Source organism: Lipotes vexillifer, unplaced genomic scaffold (assembly GCF_000442215.2).
Source record: "Lipotes vexillifer unplaced genomic scaffold, Lipotes_vexillifer_v1.1 scaffold29, whole genome shotgun sequence".
Classification (NCBI taxonomy): Eukaryota; Metazoa; Chordata; class Mammalia; order Artiodactyla; family Lipotidae; genus Lipotes; species Lipotes vexillifer.
Genome location: NW_006776904.1, coordinates 898,329 through 917,352, shown reverse-complemented (window position 1 = coordinate 917,352; position 19,024 = coordinate 898,329). Strand labels below are relative to the sequence as shown.

Genomic DNA, 19,024 nt, shown 5'->3' with positions numbered 1-19,024 from the left:
CTCTTTCCCAAACCAGGGCCAAAAGAGCTGATTCATCTCCTCCTTGTCTGCTTGAGAACTGAGTGGTGCCATATAAAATAGTCAAGAAGAGCTAGAACCCAGAGGGAGAAAATATTATCCTTGTGCCTATATCCTTGTTTATTCCAGTCCACTCATAAAACCTCTATTTGACCTTCACACAAGGTTTGAAGAGAGGGGGGGATGTGAAGGAAAAAAACTTAAATGTAAAATATTAATTCCAAAGGCGTTTATGTGGAGGTCACAGTGTTCTTGCTGGAAATAACCTCTTCTGTACCATGTGTGCAACAAAGAGACTCCAGACTTGATCCAGTATATCAGGTTCCTTACGGATCTGGTAAATACACAAACACTCAGTTCTATTCTGGGGGTAGATTAAGTGAGAACAATGATACTTAGATCATTTTCTATGTGGGAATAAGAGAAACAAGCTTTGCATATGATTCAGACAATCACAGACAGTATAATCTTGAAAGAGGTCTCTTCTTAAAATTAAGAAATTTAACTATATCTGTGTCTGTAGATTATTCCCATTAGGGTTAAGTTAGGATTAAGGGTAAGGAATAAGCTCTCTTACAGCATCCAGCCCATCTTACCTATAGTAGATCTTTGTAAATATATTCATTGAGCTAATGAAGGAAAGAAATCACTCACCTCCTTTCTACTGCTATAGTTCTCTTAAGTGTGATACATAGAGCAATTCATAGATACTTTCCTGACACTTTGATATTTCTGAGAAAAAGCTCTGGAAGAAAATCTGGCTATTTTAATTCTAAGTTATGGATTATACTGGTCCTTGATCTACCACCTCCTCCTTCCAGTGAATGTTTAGCTCTTCAATTTATTTCCGTGCCATTAGGAAATGATACTTTTATGATAACCTTCAGGAATAGGGTGGAGTCACATCACACATGCGTTTAATGTACAAGTGGCTTTAGAATCTAACTCCTATGAAGATGAGACCAGTGACCAAGGATCTGAGAGTAGCAGCTGTTCAGTGGGGACACAAGGAGAAAAAGCCACGTAGGATGAGTGACAGGCAGCAGGTGGCCATGCTCTTCTCAGTGATTTTTCAAAGTTGTGTCTGATTAATCAAGATTTAGAGTAAGAACCAGCAAATATTTTCTGAGTACTTACTACATTTCCACCATCATGCCCTTGTTACTTTCATATGTTTTCCTTCTTTAATTCTCAACAATAAACATGATATTTATTAAGGTTATAATGGCTTAATATTAAGATAGAATGGACTTAAACTTACAGGCAAGAAAAAGCACTTTTGAAGTCTGTATCCCTTCCCCATTCACAGTAAGAACTTGAGAATTATCTTAAAGAATGAAGTGAATGTCCTGACATCTAAGTATAGATTTATCCTTATTTCTTCCTTTATCCTAGCTCGGTGGCTCTCAGTCCTAAGTGTGAGTATGTATTACTATAAGCATATATTAAACTTTAAGCATGACTTAAGGGAGTTCATGATTATTTTGACTACACCAGATTTTTGCTTTAGGCACTGGCTTTAAAACTAACCCTTGGGCTTCCCTGGTGGCGCAGTGGTTGTGAGTCCGCCTGTCGATGCAGGGGACACGGGTTCGTGCCCCGGTCTGGGAAGATCCCACATGCCACCGAGTGGCTGGGCCCGTGAGCCATGGCTGTTGAGCCTGCGCGTCTGGAGCCTGTGCTCCGCAACGGGAGAGGCCACAACAGTGAGAGGCCCGCATACCACAAAACAAAACAAAACAAAACAAAAAAAACTAACCCTTGATTAACAAGGGACTCCAATTTATTCAAAATAAGCAATAAAATTAAAAATATAAAACAAAATTCCAGAAACAGTGGTTATTGCCTAGTGGTGTTTCAGTGTGTTATGGAAAGATCCAGGAAGCAATTCAAATCATCTTTTCTAACATCAGCATCTTGAGACATTTGGCTCTGTTGCCAACTGCAGGAAAGAAAAAGGATCAGATAAGGAAGAGTTCTTCAGGTTCAAAGTTTCTTTAATAAAGCTATCTTTCTTTTACAGTCCTATAAACATAAGAGAAATAGCTCAATCTTTCTCTGTATCCTTTCTCACCTGTAAGAAGGAAAAGTAGACACTGTTTACAAAAAGTAAGTTTTTAAATCCTACCTTTTCCACCTAAGATTAACGGTCTTCTTGGAAATGCCCCTCTCTCATAAGCCTGCCATAGAAATCCTTTGCTACATGGCACCATAGCCCAGGATTTAAGAGCAGAGCCCTCGGGGCCAGAGAGATTGAGTACAAATACCAAATCTGTCCCTTAACACAAGTATGACTTGGTGAAATTTATTTAACTTCTCTGAGACACAGTTTCCTCAGTCATATAAACGGGATAATTTCTTGCTCCCTCCCATGGCTCTTAAGAACAATATGCCTGGAACTCAGCAGATGATCAGAAATATTTGTTGACGAAATGAAAAGTGATTGTGAAACACGAAGTAGAGAAGAAGCACATAGTTCTCATTAAACTGTAGTGATTATTTGTATTACTTCCTATCATTATCTACTAAATAAATGGGAATGAATTTGCTTTATACACTCTCAGTAAATGCAGATTCAGAAGACATGAGGACATTGGTGGGAAAACAGAATCTCAACATATAAGTCATATGACAGTATCTGAAAAATTTGATTTGTAAATTCAAATTTTGTCCAGTTCCAATTCTGCCATTAAAACTCACTCCCTTTGGTGTGGAGAAAACAGAACCCTCCTAATGTTGGTGGGAATGTAAAATGATGCAGCCACTATGGAGAACAGTATGGAGGTTCCTTAAAAAACTAAAAATAGAGTTGCCATATGATGCAGCAATCTCACTCCTGGGCATATATCCAGACAAAACTATAATTTGAAAAGATACATGCACCCCAATGTTCATAGCAGCACTATTTACAATAGCCAGGTCATGGAAACAACCTAAATATCCATTGACAGATGAATTCATGAAGAAGATGTGGCACATATATACAATGGAATATTACTCAGCCATAAAAAAGAATGAAATAATGCTATTTACAACAATGTGGGTAGACCTAGAGATTATCATACTAAGTGAAGTAAGAAAAAGACAAATATCATATGATATCACTTATATGTGGAATCTAAAATACGACACAAATGAACTTATCTATGAGACAGAAACAGACTCAAAGACATAGAGAATAGACTTGTGGTTACCAAAGGGCAAGGGGGGTGGAGGAGGGAAGGATTGGCAGTTTGGGATTAGCAGATGCAAACTATTTTATATAGCATGGATAAATAAGTTCTTACTATATACACAGGGAACTATATTCAATATCCTGTGATAAACCATATATATATATAATTGAATCACTTTGCTGAACAGCAGAAATTGACACAACATTGTAAATCAACTATACTTCAATAAAGTTTAAAAAAGAAACAACAACTCACTCCCTTCAAAGGTAGCCAGGTACAGAGGTATGGGTGCTGTTACACAGGTCCACGGCTGTAACCTCTACATTTGGCTTAAACTGTGTTCCCTCAGCATCAACCCAGCCTTGCTCCCCTCTCTGGTCTCTCTCGGTTCTCAGTGGTAGTCGACTCACGAGACCATCGTTCTCATTGTGGGGTCTTCCTAGTTCACCTTGTGGCCCGCTGATGAGCTCACTGGCTTCCACTGTAACAACCCAGGAAGGCTAGGCTTCAAGCCCCTGCTGACTGTGGCCCAGTCACACTTCCTGGGATAGGACTGTTCTTCAGAGTGGTGTGGAACACCCTGTAAGGTGGCTTCTTCCAGTACAGCCAGAGGGCAACGTGGCAAGAGCTCCCTTGCTGTTCATCTTCTCTTCAACTTACCTAACTCATCTCCTGCTCTCCAGGCCCAAGTTCACAGATGGGCTATCAGGAGACCTATGGCACTCTGATCTCTTTTTTCCTCATATTGCCACAGTCTTCTTTTACTGCTTTTATATCATATATTCCCCTTTCTTAATGCCAACTAGGCCTTAATGGCCAAAAGGATAGCTCCTCTCTACTCATGTTCATTCTATAAGCTTAATCCCCCATACCTGGTTGTTGATCTGCTAATAAAGGAAGACAATAAAGAAATTCAAAAATCTTCTCTCAAGACAGTATCTTGGTTTGCAAGGTGATGTTTCTTCCTGCATAATCCTGTTTTACATGTCAGAAGCTAAATATTACCTTGGTCTTAGTCTTTGCACTGTTTCAGAACCAAATTCCAATCTTCTCTATAGACAGACGGATGCCTTGGATGGAGCAGACAGAAGATCTTTTACTCAGAAAGGCAAGGGACAAAAGCCCCCAAATTCTTTGAATACTTTCCCATGGTGTTTCAGGTTCAAAGTGCAATTTATTGGGAATTTTTTTAAAAGAAGATTACAGAGATATTCAGGTTATGAAAGTCTGCATAATATTTTTAAAACATCTCATCCATTAGTTGTATCCAGTACAGAATGTGCAAAAAATAAACCTGGCTCTCCAAATTTTATATAACTGTGTTGTATAGGTACATTCTCAATGTAAACCATTTTGGTAGTTTTATGGGGTTGACATTTATCTGTGCTGAACTAAACTATGATCAGTTTCCCTAAATGGAGCCTTAAAGCTACACAGCTATTTTCTAAGGCTGAAATTGTTGGTTTTGGTTATGATCAAACCAATAAATTAAACAGGCTGGTTTAATCTCTAGTATTTTGTGTGCACATTGATGTAGACTTTAAACTAGATGAGCAGAAAATGAAAGTATGTTTTCTTTGGCAGGCATTTGAGGTACTTGGAAGAGTTGAAGCTTACCTTAAGCTCCTTAAATCAGAGGGTTTAAGTCTGCCTGTCTTGGCAGCGAGGCATGAGGAATTACACAGAGAAATTAAAGACTGCACAGCTGATGCTTTGCAGGAGGGACAAGCCTTAATCAACCAACTAGCCTCCTGCAGGTAAGTGAAGTCTATTTCTTCTCAGTGTGACAAGCTTTTTCACAGTTTCCACAGTCTGTTAAAAAATAAGTTGCATGATTTTTTTCCCCTACTTCTGATGTTTTACTGCGTTATGACATGGCTTAAAAGTATCTATTGAATTTTGGTCAACAGTAATTCTGAACACAGCATTGCTCATCCAGAAGTGAGGCTATATTCTGACCTGAGGACCTGAAGATGCTAAAGCTTTCTTTCTATGAGTTTCTGAGGAGGGAGGAGGGAAAGAACAAAAGAAGAGACAGAACTTTCCTTCTGTATACTTTTTATATCCTAGCATCTCCGTGGGATTTCTTCCTCCCTTTTAATTCGTAAGCCTTGAGTCTACTCTGTCCCTTTTTTCCTTTCTGGAAAAAATAAAGTTCTAGAATTCCCTTTCATTTATGAGATGGCTCACCAAGCAAAACCCTAAGTAAAAGATGACATTATTATTAATTAATAATAATTACATTTAAAAAAATTGAGAGCCCACCACATGCCTGGCACTGTCTCAACAGCTTTAGAAGCATTATCCCATTAATCCTCACAGCAACTCTACAAGGCATAGAATATACTATTAATGTTCTCTTTTTACAAGCAACTGAGACACAGAGAGGTTAAGTAACTTGCAAAAGGTCATGCAGCTGGTTAATTAGTGGCAGAGCCAGAATTTGAATTCAAGTGCATGGATCCAGATTAATGGTCTAGTGCATCCTAGACCACCTGCTCTTAACCCGTGTGCTAGGGTGGGTGTTTTTATGAGCACATTCAGTGAGTATATCAGTGTGATATACTCTGGTATATCTTAGAGATGGGTGGGAATGAGGAGAGAGAAGGACCTTGAGAAGCAGAAAGAGAATGCAGTGAGAACGTATGATCAAGAATAGGGATTGGAAGACAAAATGGAGATGACAGAAAGAGCAGATGATGGAACAGATACTGACTAGGAAGAAATGATGGCAGGGCTTATGTTTTGACAGAGAGAGACAAAAAAAATTCTGCAAATGGGATAAGCCCTGTTTTTATCTTCCATATCCACAATCCCCTTGAAACTCAAAGACATTCAATTTGAGGAACAATGAAATAGGTCAAATGTGGTAAAAATTATTTTATTTCTATTTAAACCCTCATTCTGCTCTATTTTAGACATGCTTACAAGTGTTGATTTGGTAAATTTGGGTTTAGGGAATTTTCTTTTCAGAAGATAATCTGAGTCCAGACAGATACATTTAACCAGGGCTTGTGATGGTTGCTATGGGACCATGCAAAGTCAAGATCAGAAATAATCCAAGATATTCCAGCAGGAGCTAAAAAGCTGAGGCTATGAAAAGGGCAAATAATTCTCACCTTTGGAAAAGTAACAATAGCTTTAGCTACTAAGTTTCCCTACTTTGGCTCCATGTCATGCATCAGGTAATGGTGTGTCCACTCGGCTCTAGGAGAACCAGTGTGCTCATGTCTGGCCCTATAGGTATGAGAGCTCCTTTCTCCCCTCCCCTGCTACAGGTCCAGTCTTCTAGAATGTATAAGAATCTTGGACCAGGCAGAAGATATCCTATGGAGTCCCTGGACTTGTTGTGCCTGGACTCAGTGTACCTGTTTGACATTGATCTCAGTCATGTGATGATGGATTAAGTGGTGAGGTCTCCAGTTGTAACTGGGGAATGGTTTCATGTCAGTTTAGTAAGTAGGTCTCAAAGCACAGATACATACTATTTCTCTGTTCAGGCCACTCTTTACTTGTGGTGCTTTCCCTGACCTTAGACAGTTTCCTTTCATGCATGGGTGGATCAGGAAGCAGCCATAGACCCCTCCCCAGATCTGAAGATCTGTCACTGATACGCTGCCCAGAAATTCTAGGTGCCTTGGCCTTCCCTAAGTCTGATCTCTGTATCTTCAAAGCAGTACATCCTTTGGACTCTGTTTTGTTCCACTTCCCTGAGCTTTGGTCTGGAAATTACCTCCCAGACAGCAGGCTGATGCAATCATAAGGCTCACCTCATTCATGTCCCTTCTCTCAGGGATCACTGTCCTGTGCTACCTGTCCTTCAATGTCTGAGTTGTTTAAGGCATGAGGGTAAATCCAGTCCCTGCTTCTTTTTTTTTTTTTTTTTTTAAATGCTGGTGATGGTGTTACTATTATTGTTGTTGTTGCCATTACTATTATTGTTATTATTTTTTGTGGTTGTGAGGGGGAATCACTTTCGACAGACCTCCGTTTTTTTTTTTTTTTTTTTTATAAATTTATTTATTTATTTTTTGGCTGTGTTGGGTCTTCGTTTCTGTGCGAGGGCTTTCCCTAGTTGTGGCAAGTGGGGGCCACTCTTCATCGCGGTGCGCGGGCCTCTCACTGTCGCGGCCTCTCTTGTTGCGGAGCACAGGCTCCAGACGCGCAGGCTCAGTAGTTGTGGCTCACGGGCCCAGTTGCTCCGCGGCATGTGGGATCTTCCCAGACCAGGGCTCGAACCTGTATCCCCTGCACTGGCAAACAGATTCTCAACCACTGCGCCATCAGGGAAGCCCCAGTCCCTGCTTCTTGACCAGAAACTGAAGTTCTGTATTTAGTTTTGATGCTTAAGTCTTAAGAGTAGGAAAGCTGGTCACAAGTTATTACTGCTAAACTTTATCCTGTTTGTTCTAATCAGTAATGCTTTATTTTCAATACTTAAATATTTAAATATTTATTTTACATTGCAGTCTATTTTCAGGACTCTAGTGATTCTTTTTGGCCATCCACTTTGTAATGGTCGGCATGTTTGTTTACTTAGCTAGTCTCATTCTTTTTGCCTTCTTTGCTCTTTCTAGTCTTAAATTTTACATATATATTGTTCTTCAAAGGGACATCTATAGTTCTGTTCGTCAGGTTGCAGACTGAGTCTTAACAGAAGAAGTAATAGTTAGGGACCATTTCAAGAAACTTGAATTAATGGTAAGTAACTGGATTAAAAGAAGAAAAATTAGCAGTGTGATTTCTGTCAACATCCTAGATATATGAGCGTTCATAGTAGTTCCAAGGTGTCTGGTTGCCCTAAGATATTTTACAAATCGATACTATTTCCGTTTTGCAGGAGGAACTGAAGGTAAAGTGCAATTGTTACTTGGCAAAGGACATTTTTGATTCAGAGGGTAGATGTAGAATAGAAATCTGTTAGAAGCTGAATTGAAACGCATTAGAATCTCAGTCGCAAACCAGAGCCACACATAGTCACTGACCTCAATCCCATGCATACCATTTGGGACTTGCTTCCCTTCCTCATCTAATGATTTGTCTGTTCAACGACCTGGTCACCACCATGGGAGAGAAGCAGAAGGAGATTTCAAGTTGCAGCCACAGCTGGAGTGAAGGTGGAGTTTAGAATAATGACAATGGAAATAAACATAAATTCCACAGAGAAAAGTATGTGTTACTGAACATCACAATGGCTTCCTTAGACTTCTGAATGCCAGCCACACTACTAGGACACAAAACACTAAAATTCCTACTATCAGACATTTGAAAACTGGTGTGGATAAGAAGCTTAGGACTTAGTATCAAAGGAGTTTTATTTCATGCATTCTGAGAGCCAAAATAATGCCATGCATTTAACTTCTCTGAACCTCAGTTTCCTCATCAGTAAAATGGAAATATGCATTTTATAGAGGATGTTTTAATCAAATGCGATAACACCACTCTGGCATATCGAAAGTACCCGATAAATAATTGGTTCACTTATTTATTTACCTTCCATACAAAGAGTTTTAAAAGCAAAATATTAAGAGTTACATGGTTGCTTCATATGACTACGGCAGAGTCAACTGTACCAAATCATATTCATTTTCACTAACTGGGGAAGGTTATATTAGAAATAGAGCAGATAAACATTTATCTTGAGGTAATAAAGGTAAAATTTAGTACTGGGGCAGATAGGAATTTCAGAGACCCTTAGATCTAATTTTTTTCCAGTTAGTTAATAAAATAGGACTTCAGAAGTTCACATTTATCTAAGATGAAGCTTCCCAGTAAATCTGAGGACTTTGTAATTATTTTAGGAACAGATCCACACTGTTTTTCTAACCTGGAATCAAATACCTTTGAAATTGGAGCAGCCTCACAAGATAAATGATGGTTATTTACATGTTTCCTTGCCCTTCTATTTCCTCTCTAATGCTCAGGTGATAATTCTGAGTCATTGTTAAATTGTTTATTATCTTTTCAGAGTGTGATATCTGTGACATAACCTAAGTACACTTTAACATCAAAGGCATTTTAGTGCATTCGTTTGCATTTAGTTATGATGCGAGTTACCTATCGTGAGATCTGATAATGGTCAAACCAGGCTTACAGTGAGGTTGAAAGCTCTGGATTCTGGCCCCCTCACCTCCTCTTAGGCCTTGCTTGGCATCATCTCTGAGCACTGAGTGTAAAGGTAGCCCAAAGGTACCCTGCTGCCAAGCAGAATACTGCATTTATTAAGCCACAGGAAGCTGTGGTGATTGGAAGTGCTGGGTCGGAGACCTTGTGTGAGGGTGAAGTTTTCCATAATTCGACAAAAACGAGGAACCTCCTTTTTTGTGTTTCTCAGTGAGCTACCAGTTCAGAACTCAAAAACAAGGAAACCATAAACAAAAGACAAACTATGAACTGGGAAAAAATGTTTGCAAATAATGAGACCAACAAGGGCTTAATTTCCAAAATATACAAACAGCTCATACAACTCAATAACAAAAAAACAAACAACCCAATCGAAAAATGGGCAGAAGACCTAGATAGACATTTCTCCAAAGAAGACATACAGATGGCCAACAAACACATGAAAGGATGCTCAACATTACTAATCATTAGAGAAATGCAAATCAAAACTCCAATTAGGTACCACCTCACACCATTCAGAATGGCCATCATTTAAAAAGTCTACAAATAACAAATGCTGGAGAGGATGTGGAGAAAAAGGAACCCTCCTACACTGTTGGTGGGAATGTAAATTGGTGCAGCCACTATGGAGAACAGTATGGAGGTTCCTTAAAAAGCTAAAAAAAAAGCTACCATATGATCCAGCAATCTCACTCCTGGGCATATATCCAGACAAAACTATAAATCAAAAAGATAGAAAACTCAAAAACAGAAATACCCGCTAAGACCAGGCTACCTTATAAAGTATTCATTTGGCTTTTCCTGTCGCTAAAATTAATTTAAGATTTACAGGTAAACTTGCTTCAGCATTGACTCAATTTCTGTTCCTGCATAAAAGACTGTTCCAGGTTTTTGGGTTTTTTTGGTTTTTTTTGCAGTACATGGGCCTCTCACTGTTGTGGCCTCTCCCGTTGCGGAGCACAGGCTCTGGATGCGCAGGCTCAGCAGCCATGGCTCACGGGCACAGCCGCTCCGCGGCATGTGGGATCTTCCCGACTGGGGCACGAACCCATGTCCCCTGCATCACCAGGCAGACTCTCAACCACTGCACCACCAGGGAAGCCCCTGTTTCAGTTTTTATTCTACCTTGTTGTGGTGAACTTAAGCTTAGAAACCTCATCCTGACTGAATACTTTGCTTTCATATAACCTTAAGTATTGCCCTTTTGCTCTAACATTTATTGTTATTCATTTAATGTTGATGCTTCATATTTTACAGAGAAATAGAAACAGGGGTAAGTTGGGATTTTGCATTCTCTTTTCACGATTTTCATTTATGTTGACTACCACTACTTACCCTGTTTGATATTGTGAATGATAATGAACTTTAGACAGAGCATGGTTCATTCAGTCATTCATTTGCTCATTCCCAAAATATTATTGAGTGTCTTTGTAGATCAGGTGCTCCCAAGCATCTAATGTGATAGGTGAAGTGCCTGCCCTCATGCTGTTATATTCTGGTGGGAAGAAACAATCAAACAACAAATTCATCAACAGATGAGATGCTCTTACACAGCAATGAGAACTGTGAAAAAAATAAAAAGTGAAACGGGCTAGAGAGTGACCCTGGGGAGGGGACCATTTTAGACATTGTAGTTGGGGAAAGATTAAGGAGAGGAGCTACCATGCAAATGGCTGGGAGATGAGTGGACCTGGCAGAACAACAGCAAAGGTGTAGCAGAAAGAAGTACACTGTGGCTGGAGAGCGTGACAAGGGGAAGAGGCATAAGACAAGATAAAATAGTTAGGTGGGAGTTAGACTATGTCCAAGTGCTCGTTGGCAATAAAGGCAACACTTGTGTGCTTTATCTACATTAGCAAATGTTATCCTCAAGCCACCCTGTTATACAGATACTTCTATTACCATTGTCCCTGTTTTGCAGGTGTAGAAGCTGGGGCTCAGAGAGGTTCAAATAACTTACCTACTACCTGTCACACAGTGGTAAGGAGTAGAGTGATTGCAGGTCTGAACTGCTCTGTTAGGTTGCTAGCTCTGTCTCCTTTCTTTCAACTTCAGTCATTAGCAAGGAGGCTGACCACTTAGTGAATGTGGATTGTTTTTTTCATTCTAACACACTTAAAATGTGCTGCATCTATCTTCTAATTTCAACTCAAGTCTCACCTTCCCTGCAAAGTTTATCTTTCCTTCTGTTTATTTAAAACATTATTGAGCATCCATATGACATACCAGCACTGGGCTTCAAGGATAGTCAAAGATACATAAACCTGGCCCTGAGTCTTCAGAACCTTATTAACGGCCAGTAAGGGAATGACATGTCAAGGGAGTGTGATCTAGGTCTGAGGAAGCCCTGGGGACAGTGGGTGTTAGGGCCACCTCTTCAGAGAAGAGAGACAGAATTCCAAGCTCCTGTGACCAGATGGGTCAAGTGAAGGAGTGAGACTTGAGAAGACCATTGTTGAATTTGATAATCTAAGATGGGTGAAGGGTCTACATCTTCCAGCCAGGATGAACCTAATCAATACCTACCACACAATAGTTTTTTAATTCCTTTGTATTTGTCGGCTCTCACTTTTTACTCTGTGGTGTTCTGACTCATTTCTTAGTTGTTTGACTTGTGACAGCATCATCTCCCCATCCAGACCATGACATCAACTTGAGGTCAGCCTTCAAGGTCAACCATGTAGGAAGCCTCTTTTATGCTCCTTATCTCAGTACTTACATACTAGGTGACTTGATTTGAAATGTTAAGGGGCTGGTGTGGCATAAAGGAAAGTTTATGTCATAGCAAAAATATTTTATAAGATCTTACGTGGAAAACAAACAAAAATAATCCCTACCCTCCAACAACATAAAACAAAACAAAGAAACAAAATCAGAAATCCCTTTGTATCAGAATCATCTATTGTCACATTTTGTAGGAATTCTACCAAGCATTTAAGAACTTAAAATAACTTTTCTTCAAAAAGTTTGATGATATATTTAGATGGTAAATATCAGATACTGAAATTTAGGAAATTGCAAAGTTGAGTTATGACAGTGTTAACTCAGCCGCTTTGCAAATATTTTCATGTCTGTATTAAGTTGTTCTCTTTAGGGGTTGAGTAAATATCATAATTGCAATCTGAATCTGTTACCATTGTTAAGGCTTGTATAATTCTGAAACTCTTAGTATGGAATGCACCCAAAGTTTACCCTTTCTATTAAATATAGGACTAATTAGATTAGGTTCTTGTAAAATATCTAGGAGTCACTCATTGCAATATGAATTTATTCATTTATGGTACTGATGTGAAATAGCAAGCATCCCAGAGTAAGAAGGTCTGAAACTGCAGCGTCTACAGAGGAAGGCTGACTAAAGGGGCAGAAATCTGTGCCTTGGACAGCTGAGGGGGAGTACTCTCCAATGAGAGGGCTTAGAGAGGAAAGAACACCAGAAAGAAGAGAGGAAGAGATGTGAGTGGACAAATATATGAATAAACTGCTCATTACAGTGTTGTTTATAATAGTGCAAACCTGAAAACCACCTAAATATTTTCAGAAAATAGGAAACTGTTCCAATAGTTTAAGGGCAAGCACAGTATGGAATAATCTAAGCCAGTATCAGAAGAGTGTTTTTGAGGAATATTTGAAGACAGAGAGTATCCTCACAATAAAATGTTAAGAGGATAAAGTAGGATCCAAATCACGTATATGGCATCTTAGTAACTTTGGAGGGGAAGGGGTGGAAAGGACTGCCAAGAGAAAAACCTTTTGGAAGGAAATACATGAAAATGTATTTTTATATCTTCTAAATTACCTCAAATGAGAATATTTGTCTGGTTAGCTCTTACTGTGCCCCTTTTATATGAGGATTTATGTCATCAATCAGGGGAAATGTTCAGCAATTTAAATATTGATTTTCTGTTTTTCTCTCTTTTCTCTCCTCCTGTAACTCCCAGTAGAAGAATGTTGGAGTCTCCCAGTCTGTCTTAGATGTCTGAACTATCCTCCGTATTTCTCATTCCTTTATCACTTTGCACTGCGTTCCCAATGCATCCCTCCCATTGATTTTTCTCTTTTGTTAATTTTCCCTTTGTTTTCAGCCATTGAATTATTTTGTTTGTTTTCATAACTATACTGTTTTCATTTCTAGGATTCCTAACTCATTCTTTTTCCTATCCAATTTTGTTTTACTTCTGACTGCTTTTGCTTCAGAGTTTCTTGTTTCTTTATTATGGGTGCTCATTTTTCCTTTATCGTTCTGGTGATGTGAAACATATTTATGAAGTCACTTTCAGATTGCTCTACTTATTTTCATTTCCGGCAGAGTACATTTAGCTCTTGATTGCTGAGTGTCTTTTCTTAGGATTCATGTTCCTCATGTGTTTTGAGATGTTAGATGGTCCTTCTGGATGGGAAGTGTTTGTTCTTCACTTTGTTTTCCTTGCTTTGTTCTCTACTCTTTTTTCTTTCCTCCTTAGCAGCTTTGCAATGACTTCCACTTGAACTCACAGGGTCTCCTGTCCAGAATCAGACTTCTGCTATTTGATCAGGGTCACCCAAGCTCCCATAGAGCTACTGGGGCTCTCAGAGGTGCATCCAGAAATCCAGTTTGGGGCACAGTCGGGGTTCCTGACTGCTCTGCTATGTCTGATTCCTTGGTTTCAGCAGCAGTGGGCTATAGCGTTTTTCAAACTCCTTTTACAAGAGTGAGAATCCCATCCCTGTTACTGATTTCAGGGAGAATCCCAGCTATGGGACCCTTCATGTAGGACATGTTTTGGTCTCTCTGGCCTCATAGGAATGGAACATGTGGGCATCTCTGCATGGATCTGGACCAGAACCCAGGAACCCTGTAGTTTCAGCCCCACTTACTACTTGCTGTTTCTTTATTGTCATGTGTATACAAGAGATACATGTGGGTGTGATATGTTTGGTGTGCAGTGATTCTCAATGTGTACAACTTAAGTCAGAAAAAAATTATTGTAAAAACATACATATCACTTCCACAGTTCAAATGGCACTTTTTCAAAGTAGGGATGAAAACTAGATAGTGGCGATTGTTTCCTCCAAAATAGAGATGATAAACATGAGCGTTCCTGTCCAGAGATAAGGAAGATATTTTTTCCCATTTTCAAAGTATAATTTGTCCATAGACAGAAAGAAAACTATGATCAGCTGATTCCTTCTGATAAGATAGAGTGAGCTGGCGCGTGCTTAGCATCTGGTTCAGCTGCTAATCCAGATGGGCTCCCAACAGTAATTTATGAAAGGTTTGAAAGCAACTTGCTGCTCTCAGGAAAGAATCATTAGAACACATTAACATTGGGATTTACTCTCTTCCCGCAGCCCTGGTTTGTAACAGATGCAAAGACAGGGCAACCGCTTCCATAGAGCAAATGTAACAGTCTATTTTTGAGCCAGAAGTCAATATGTCTCTGCTCTCTGGGAGGGAAAAAAAAAATCAATCATTTTTCTTTCCCCCTTCCCTCCCCTCTCCTGGCTCAATGAATAGGGGAGAAAATACTCCCATGATGGAGTTTCTAACAAATGTCTAAAGAAACCTTCACAGTCTGTCACTCCAGAGTATCTGTGATGCTTGAAGAAGTCAAAGTCAATGTCAGGAATAATCTGATGTACCCCATGCTCATACTACAGGCAGGAACCATGTAATCCATTCATAGACAGGCAGCCCAAAGATCAAGCAGTATTTCCAATGCAAGTTACAGAGCCACAGATTGTTAGGCCTAGAAAGCTGGTCCACTGGTAGCTCCTCTCCCACCCCATCAGGCAGCACATGAGCAATGCAGCTTTAGAGTCAGAACAAAATGCCCGGGCACTCCCGTCAACCAAGTTTCTGTTATCCGTCCCCAGTTCTTGTCCCATCATTTATTTAATAATACTGTGAAGTAATAGGACTCATTTCTGGGTGGCTGATGGAATTCTATTAATTTATTTTCAGTTAACATAAGAATTGCTGGCAGAGTGTGAGGTCATATTTTTCCTTTGATCAAACCATCTGCATTTTAGGCTCTGAGGAAATTGGCAATATGCATGCTATACATGTTTTAAAATGTTTTGGAATGTTCAGAAGAAATGTCTGGAATCCGTGTTTCAAGTTTCCAACTGACAATGATAGAATAGGGCTGGTTGTAAGCTGCAGACTAGGTTTTCACCAAGGAGGAATGGAGAGGGAGAGGCCCTGGGGTTAGGAGTGTGACAGATATGCTCCAACTGGGAATCGGGTAGAAGGAAGGGATTAATGCCTGATCAGACAGAGATGATCTAGCTGAGGACAGAGGAAAATAGGAGCTGGCTAGGGTAAGCAAGATAACTGAGAACTTCTTGTACTAAGGATGCGGTCTAAGCCACAAATAAGAAGGGAATGCACACGGGACAGGCAATTCAGTCTGTCCCTATAAGGCTTGAAACAGTGGAGGGAAGTATCAGTCAACCTAACTATGAATCCTAAACCATCGAAGAAGAAATTGGGCAGTCTTTGGATAGCCTAAAACTTCTATAACTGGGCAAAGGGCAAAGTCATCTTTTTTTTTTTTTTGCTGTATGTGAGCCTCTCACTGTTGTGGCCTCTCCTGTTGCGGAGCACAGGCTCCGGACACGCAGGCTCAATGGCCGTGGTTCATGGGCACAGCCGCTCCGCGGCATGTGAGATCTTCCCGGACCGGGGCATGAACCCGTGTCCCCTGCATTGGCAGGCGGACTCTCAACCACTGCGCCACCAGGGAAGCCTGCAAAGTCATCTTTGTTTAAAAACAATTAGAAACCGTTACGAGTGACATTTTTAATACAGTAACTATCTGTGCATATGTTCTTGTTCCTTAAATCTGTGTCTTGTCTTCCCTTAAATATTGATCAAAGTGTACTTTATTTAATTTGAAAATATGCATTGATCTACTTCTTAACAAGGCTATGTGCTCAGGGCTACAGAGAATAAATGAATGAAAAGAATGTTGTATTTTCCCTTAATTTATAATGCAATAGATATACAGGATAAGGCATAAATCACCACAAAATAAGACTAATCTTGTAGGTCATTGGAAAATTAAAAATGAATGATCCATCCAAAGACAGCAAGAGATTCTGTTTGGCTTGTTGTGATTCATCTAAATTAAAATTGTGAGTTGCTAGAGAGCAATATTTTTACAGAAGGAATGCTTGATTTGTTTTTGTTTCCCAGTTTCCATTTTCTGTGCTGGAGGGGCCTTCAAGATGTGAATTTGAATAAGATATCATGCCCCCCTAGTGGTCACTTTGCAAACTACAGACAGACATTTCATTACCTAGAGAAGCCAGCCAATTTCAAAAGAGCATGCCAGCCGGGCTAATCCTGTTTCCATCAACACGGAGTTCAAGGGAAAGTGAAATTTTAGAATACTCCCCCCCACCCCTGTCATGTGTCATGGACCCAGAAAAGGTACTATGAGGTGGTAAAGAGTGTGGACTCTGGGATCAGATGAATAGGTTCAAATCCCAGCCCTGCCATTTAATAAATGTGACATGGGCAAGTTACTGAGCATTTCTGTACCTCACTTTGCTCATCTGCAAAACAGAGATAACAGTTATAGCCAGATCATTGGGTAGTTATGAGAATTAGAAGAGATTACTTAAAACATTAAAAATGGTTCCTTGTCACACACAGTAAGTGGATTATTTTTAGAAAATGTTTACCCATTTATTATGACAAGCTTTATTCTCTGTACCTATTTTCCACAGTGCTTATTCACCTTTTCTTTTTTATCTTTCTCATTCCAAATTTGCATGTTCTACAGAAAAACGATAACATATAGGACAACTGGGCTTTTAAGTGCCTTTTTAGCATGCAAAGTCTAAAATGTAGTTAAAATATGATTACTGTTACCAATATAATATTTTTATAGAATTTGTGGATATAAGTATAAGGATTATTTGCTAAACTCTCCTGATTTCTTGATTATACTCTTCACTGTCTCTGAGTTATTAAAATGTGAAACAAGTTGTTTCAAGTGTAATGTCCATGGGACCTTAGGCGTCAGGAATAAGATTTCCCCTCCAGTTAAACTTCTCTGGGACTCCGGTGGTCCCACAGGACACACTTGAATCCCATGTGCATTCAACAAGATTCTCAAGCAGCCTGATGACCTCTAAACTCTTTGGCAGCCTCATTGTCATTCCTGTGAAGTCAGGTTCCCTCTCAGGCAGTTGGGATCCTGCCCTCATTTCATTACTAATTCAATTCATTTTTACAGAGTCATAAATTAATTTTTTGAGGTAAAACTACTGAAATCTGTATCTTGTTCCAAGATCTTTTAAAGATCTGGGTAATTAAATGTAAGAGTTATCAGCTCATCTTTATGAGTATTGGAAGGAAATGACTGATAGGAAATTAAAGACTTCAACTTCTTATATGGTGGGATAGGCTCTATCTCAGGGATAGGTTGAAAAATTTTAAAGAGCTCACTGGATCAGCAATGTCCTTTCATTGTCTTGCATTGCTAGTAAGCCTACGTTGGAAATGGTTAGGAAACTTGCTAATGTGTCTTTAGACCAGAGTAAATGGGGTCCAACTCAAAGTTCATTTGTTGTTTTAAAGACATTTTCATTTTATGAGCTGTCATGTCACTTTTCTTTTTCTCATGAGGCCAGCACAGGTACAAAATGACAATGTGAGGCTTGGTTTCTTTTTATGAACAAGTACATCAGATTCCTCATTGTTGGTGATACCTTGGTTTTCACCTAATGATTACAGCCTTGAGCATTCGTAAGTATCCAGAACAAGGACCTTAGTGTTACATAAATATTTTACCCTATTGGATCATTCAGTGTTTTGTTAATTGGCTGATCTACATTTCCATTCAAAGAGCATCTTTAGATAAATGAAGCTTTTAAATAACACCCCCAGGAAAACTCTTGGCAAACATCCTGTGTTTTTTGCCGTAAGCTTCTCAAAATATCTTAAAGAAATATTAAAAAGTGAACCTTTAGAAGAGAAGATTAGACCTGGTTACAAAAACCCATAACTCATCTTTTCCCTCGGGACTGACTGACTTAAACCAAACAACATAATTTGGTTTTGGTCTCTGCTGTACCAGGACTACAGCTTCTTAACTTCTATTATCCTAAAGCCTGAAGCTTAGTAACCTTTATCAAGTCATACTTATCATGAAAGGTTCATTTTCAAATGTTCCCTGTTCCTGGGGCCTCTCTATGAGGGTGGAGTGAACTAACAGCTGGCTTGTTCCATTCAGCTCTCAGGTGACCGGTGTCCGTGAGATGATGGGATGCATCAAGAGGCGAGTTGATCATCTGACTGAACAGTGTTCAGCGCACAGGGAATTTGCTCTTAATAGACAGCAATTAACAGCCTCAGTGGAGGGCTATTTAAGAAAGGTAATTTCATAAAATGTGTCCTCCTTAAGCTACTATTTATTTCTTGGTTTGCATAAGTTTTTTTATTTTTAATTTTTCATTGAAGTATAGTTGACTTACGATATGTAAATTTCAGGTGTACAGCACAGCGATTCAGTTTTTTTTTTGTGGTACGCGGGCCTCTCACTGCCGTGGCCTCTCCCGTTGCGGAGCACAGGCTCCGGACGCGCAGGCCCAGCGGCCATGGCTTACGGGCCCAGCCACTCCGCGGCATGTGGGATCTTCCCGGACCAGGGCACAAACCCGTGTCCCCTGCATCGGCAGACGGACTCTCAACCACTGCGCCACTAGGGAAGCCCTCA

General features: G+C 39.7%; 1 protein-coding gene across 1 annotated transcript in view; it reads left to right on the top strand.

Annotated features, from left to right (window-relative positions):
• CCDC141 (coiled-coil domain containing 141) overlaps positions 1–19,024 on the top strand; it is a 207,312-nt gene that overhangs the window by 125,390 nt on the left and 62,898 nt on the right. The window contains exons 8-9 of the mRNA XM_007450727.1: positions 4,779–4,951; positions 18,542–18,683. Of these exons, the coding sequence (XP_007450789.1) occupies positions 4,779–4,951; positions 18,542–18,683 (315 nt within the window). The remainder of the gene's footprint in view (positions 1–4,778; positions 4,952–18,541; positions 18,684–19,024) is intronic.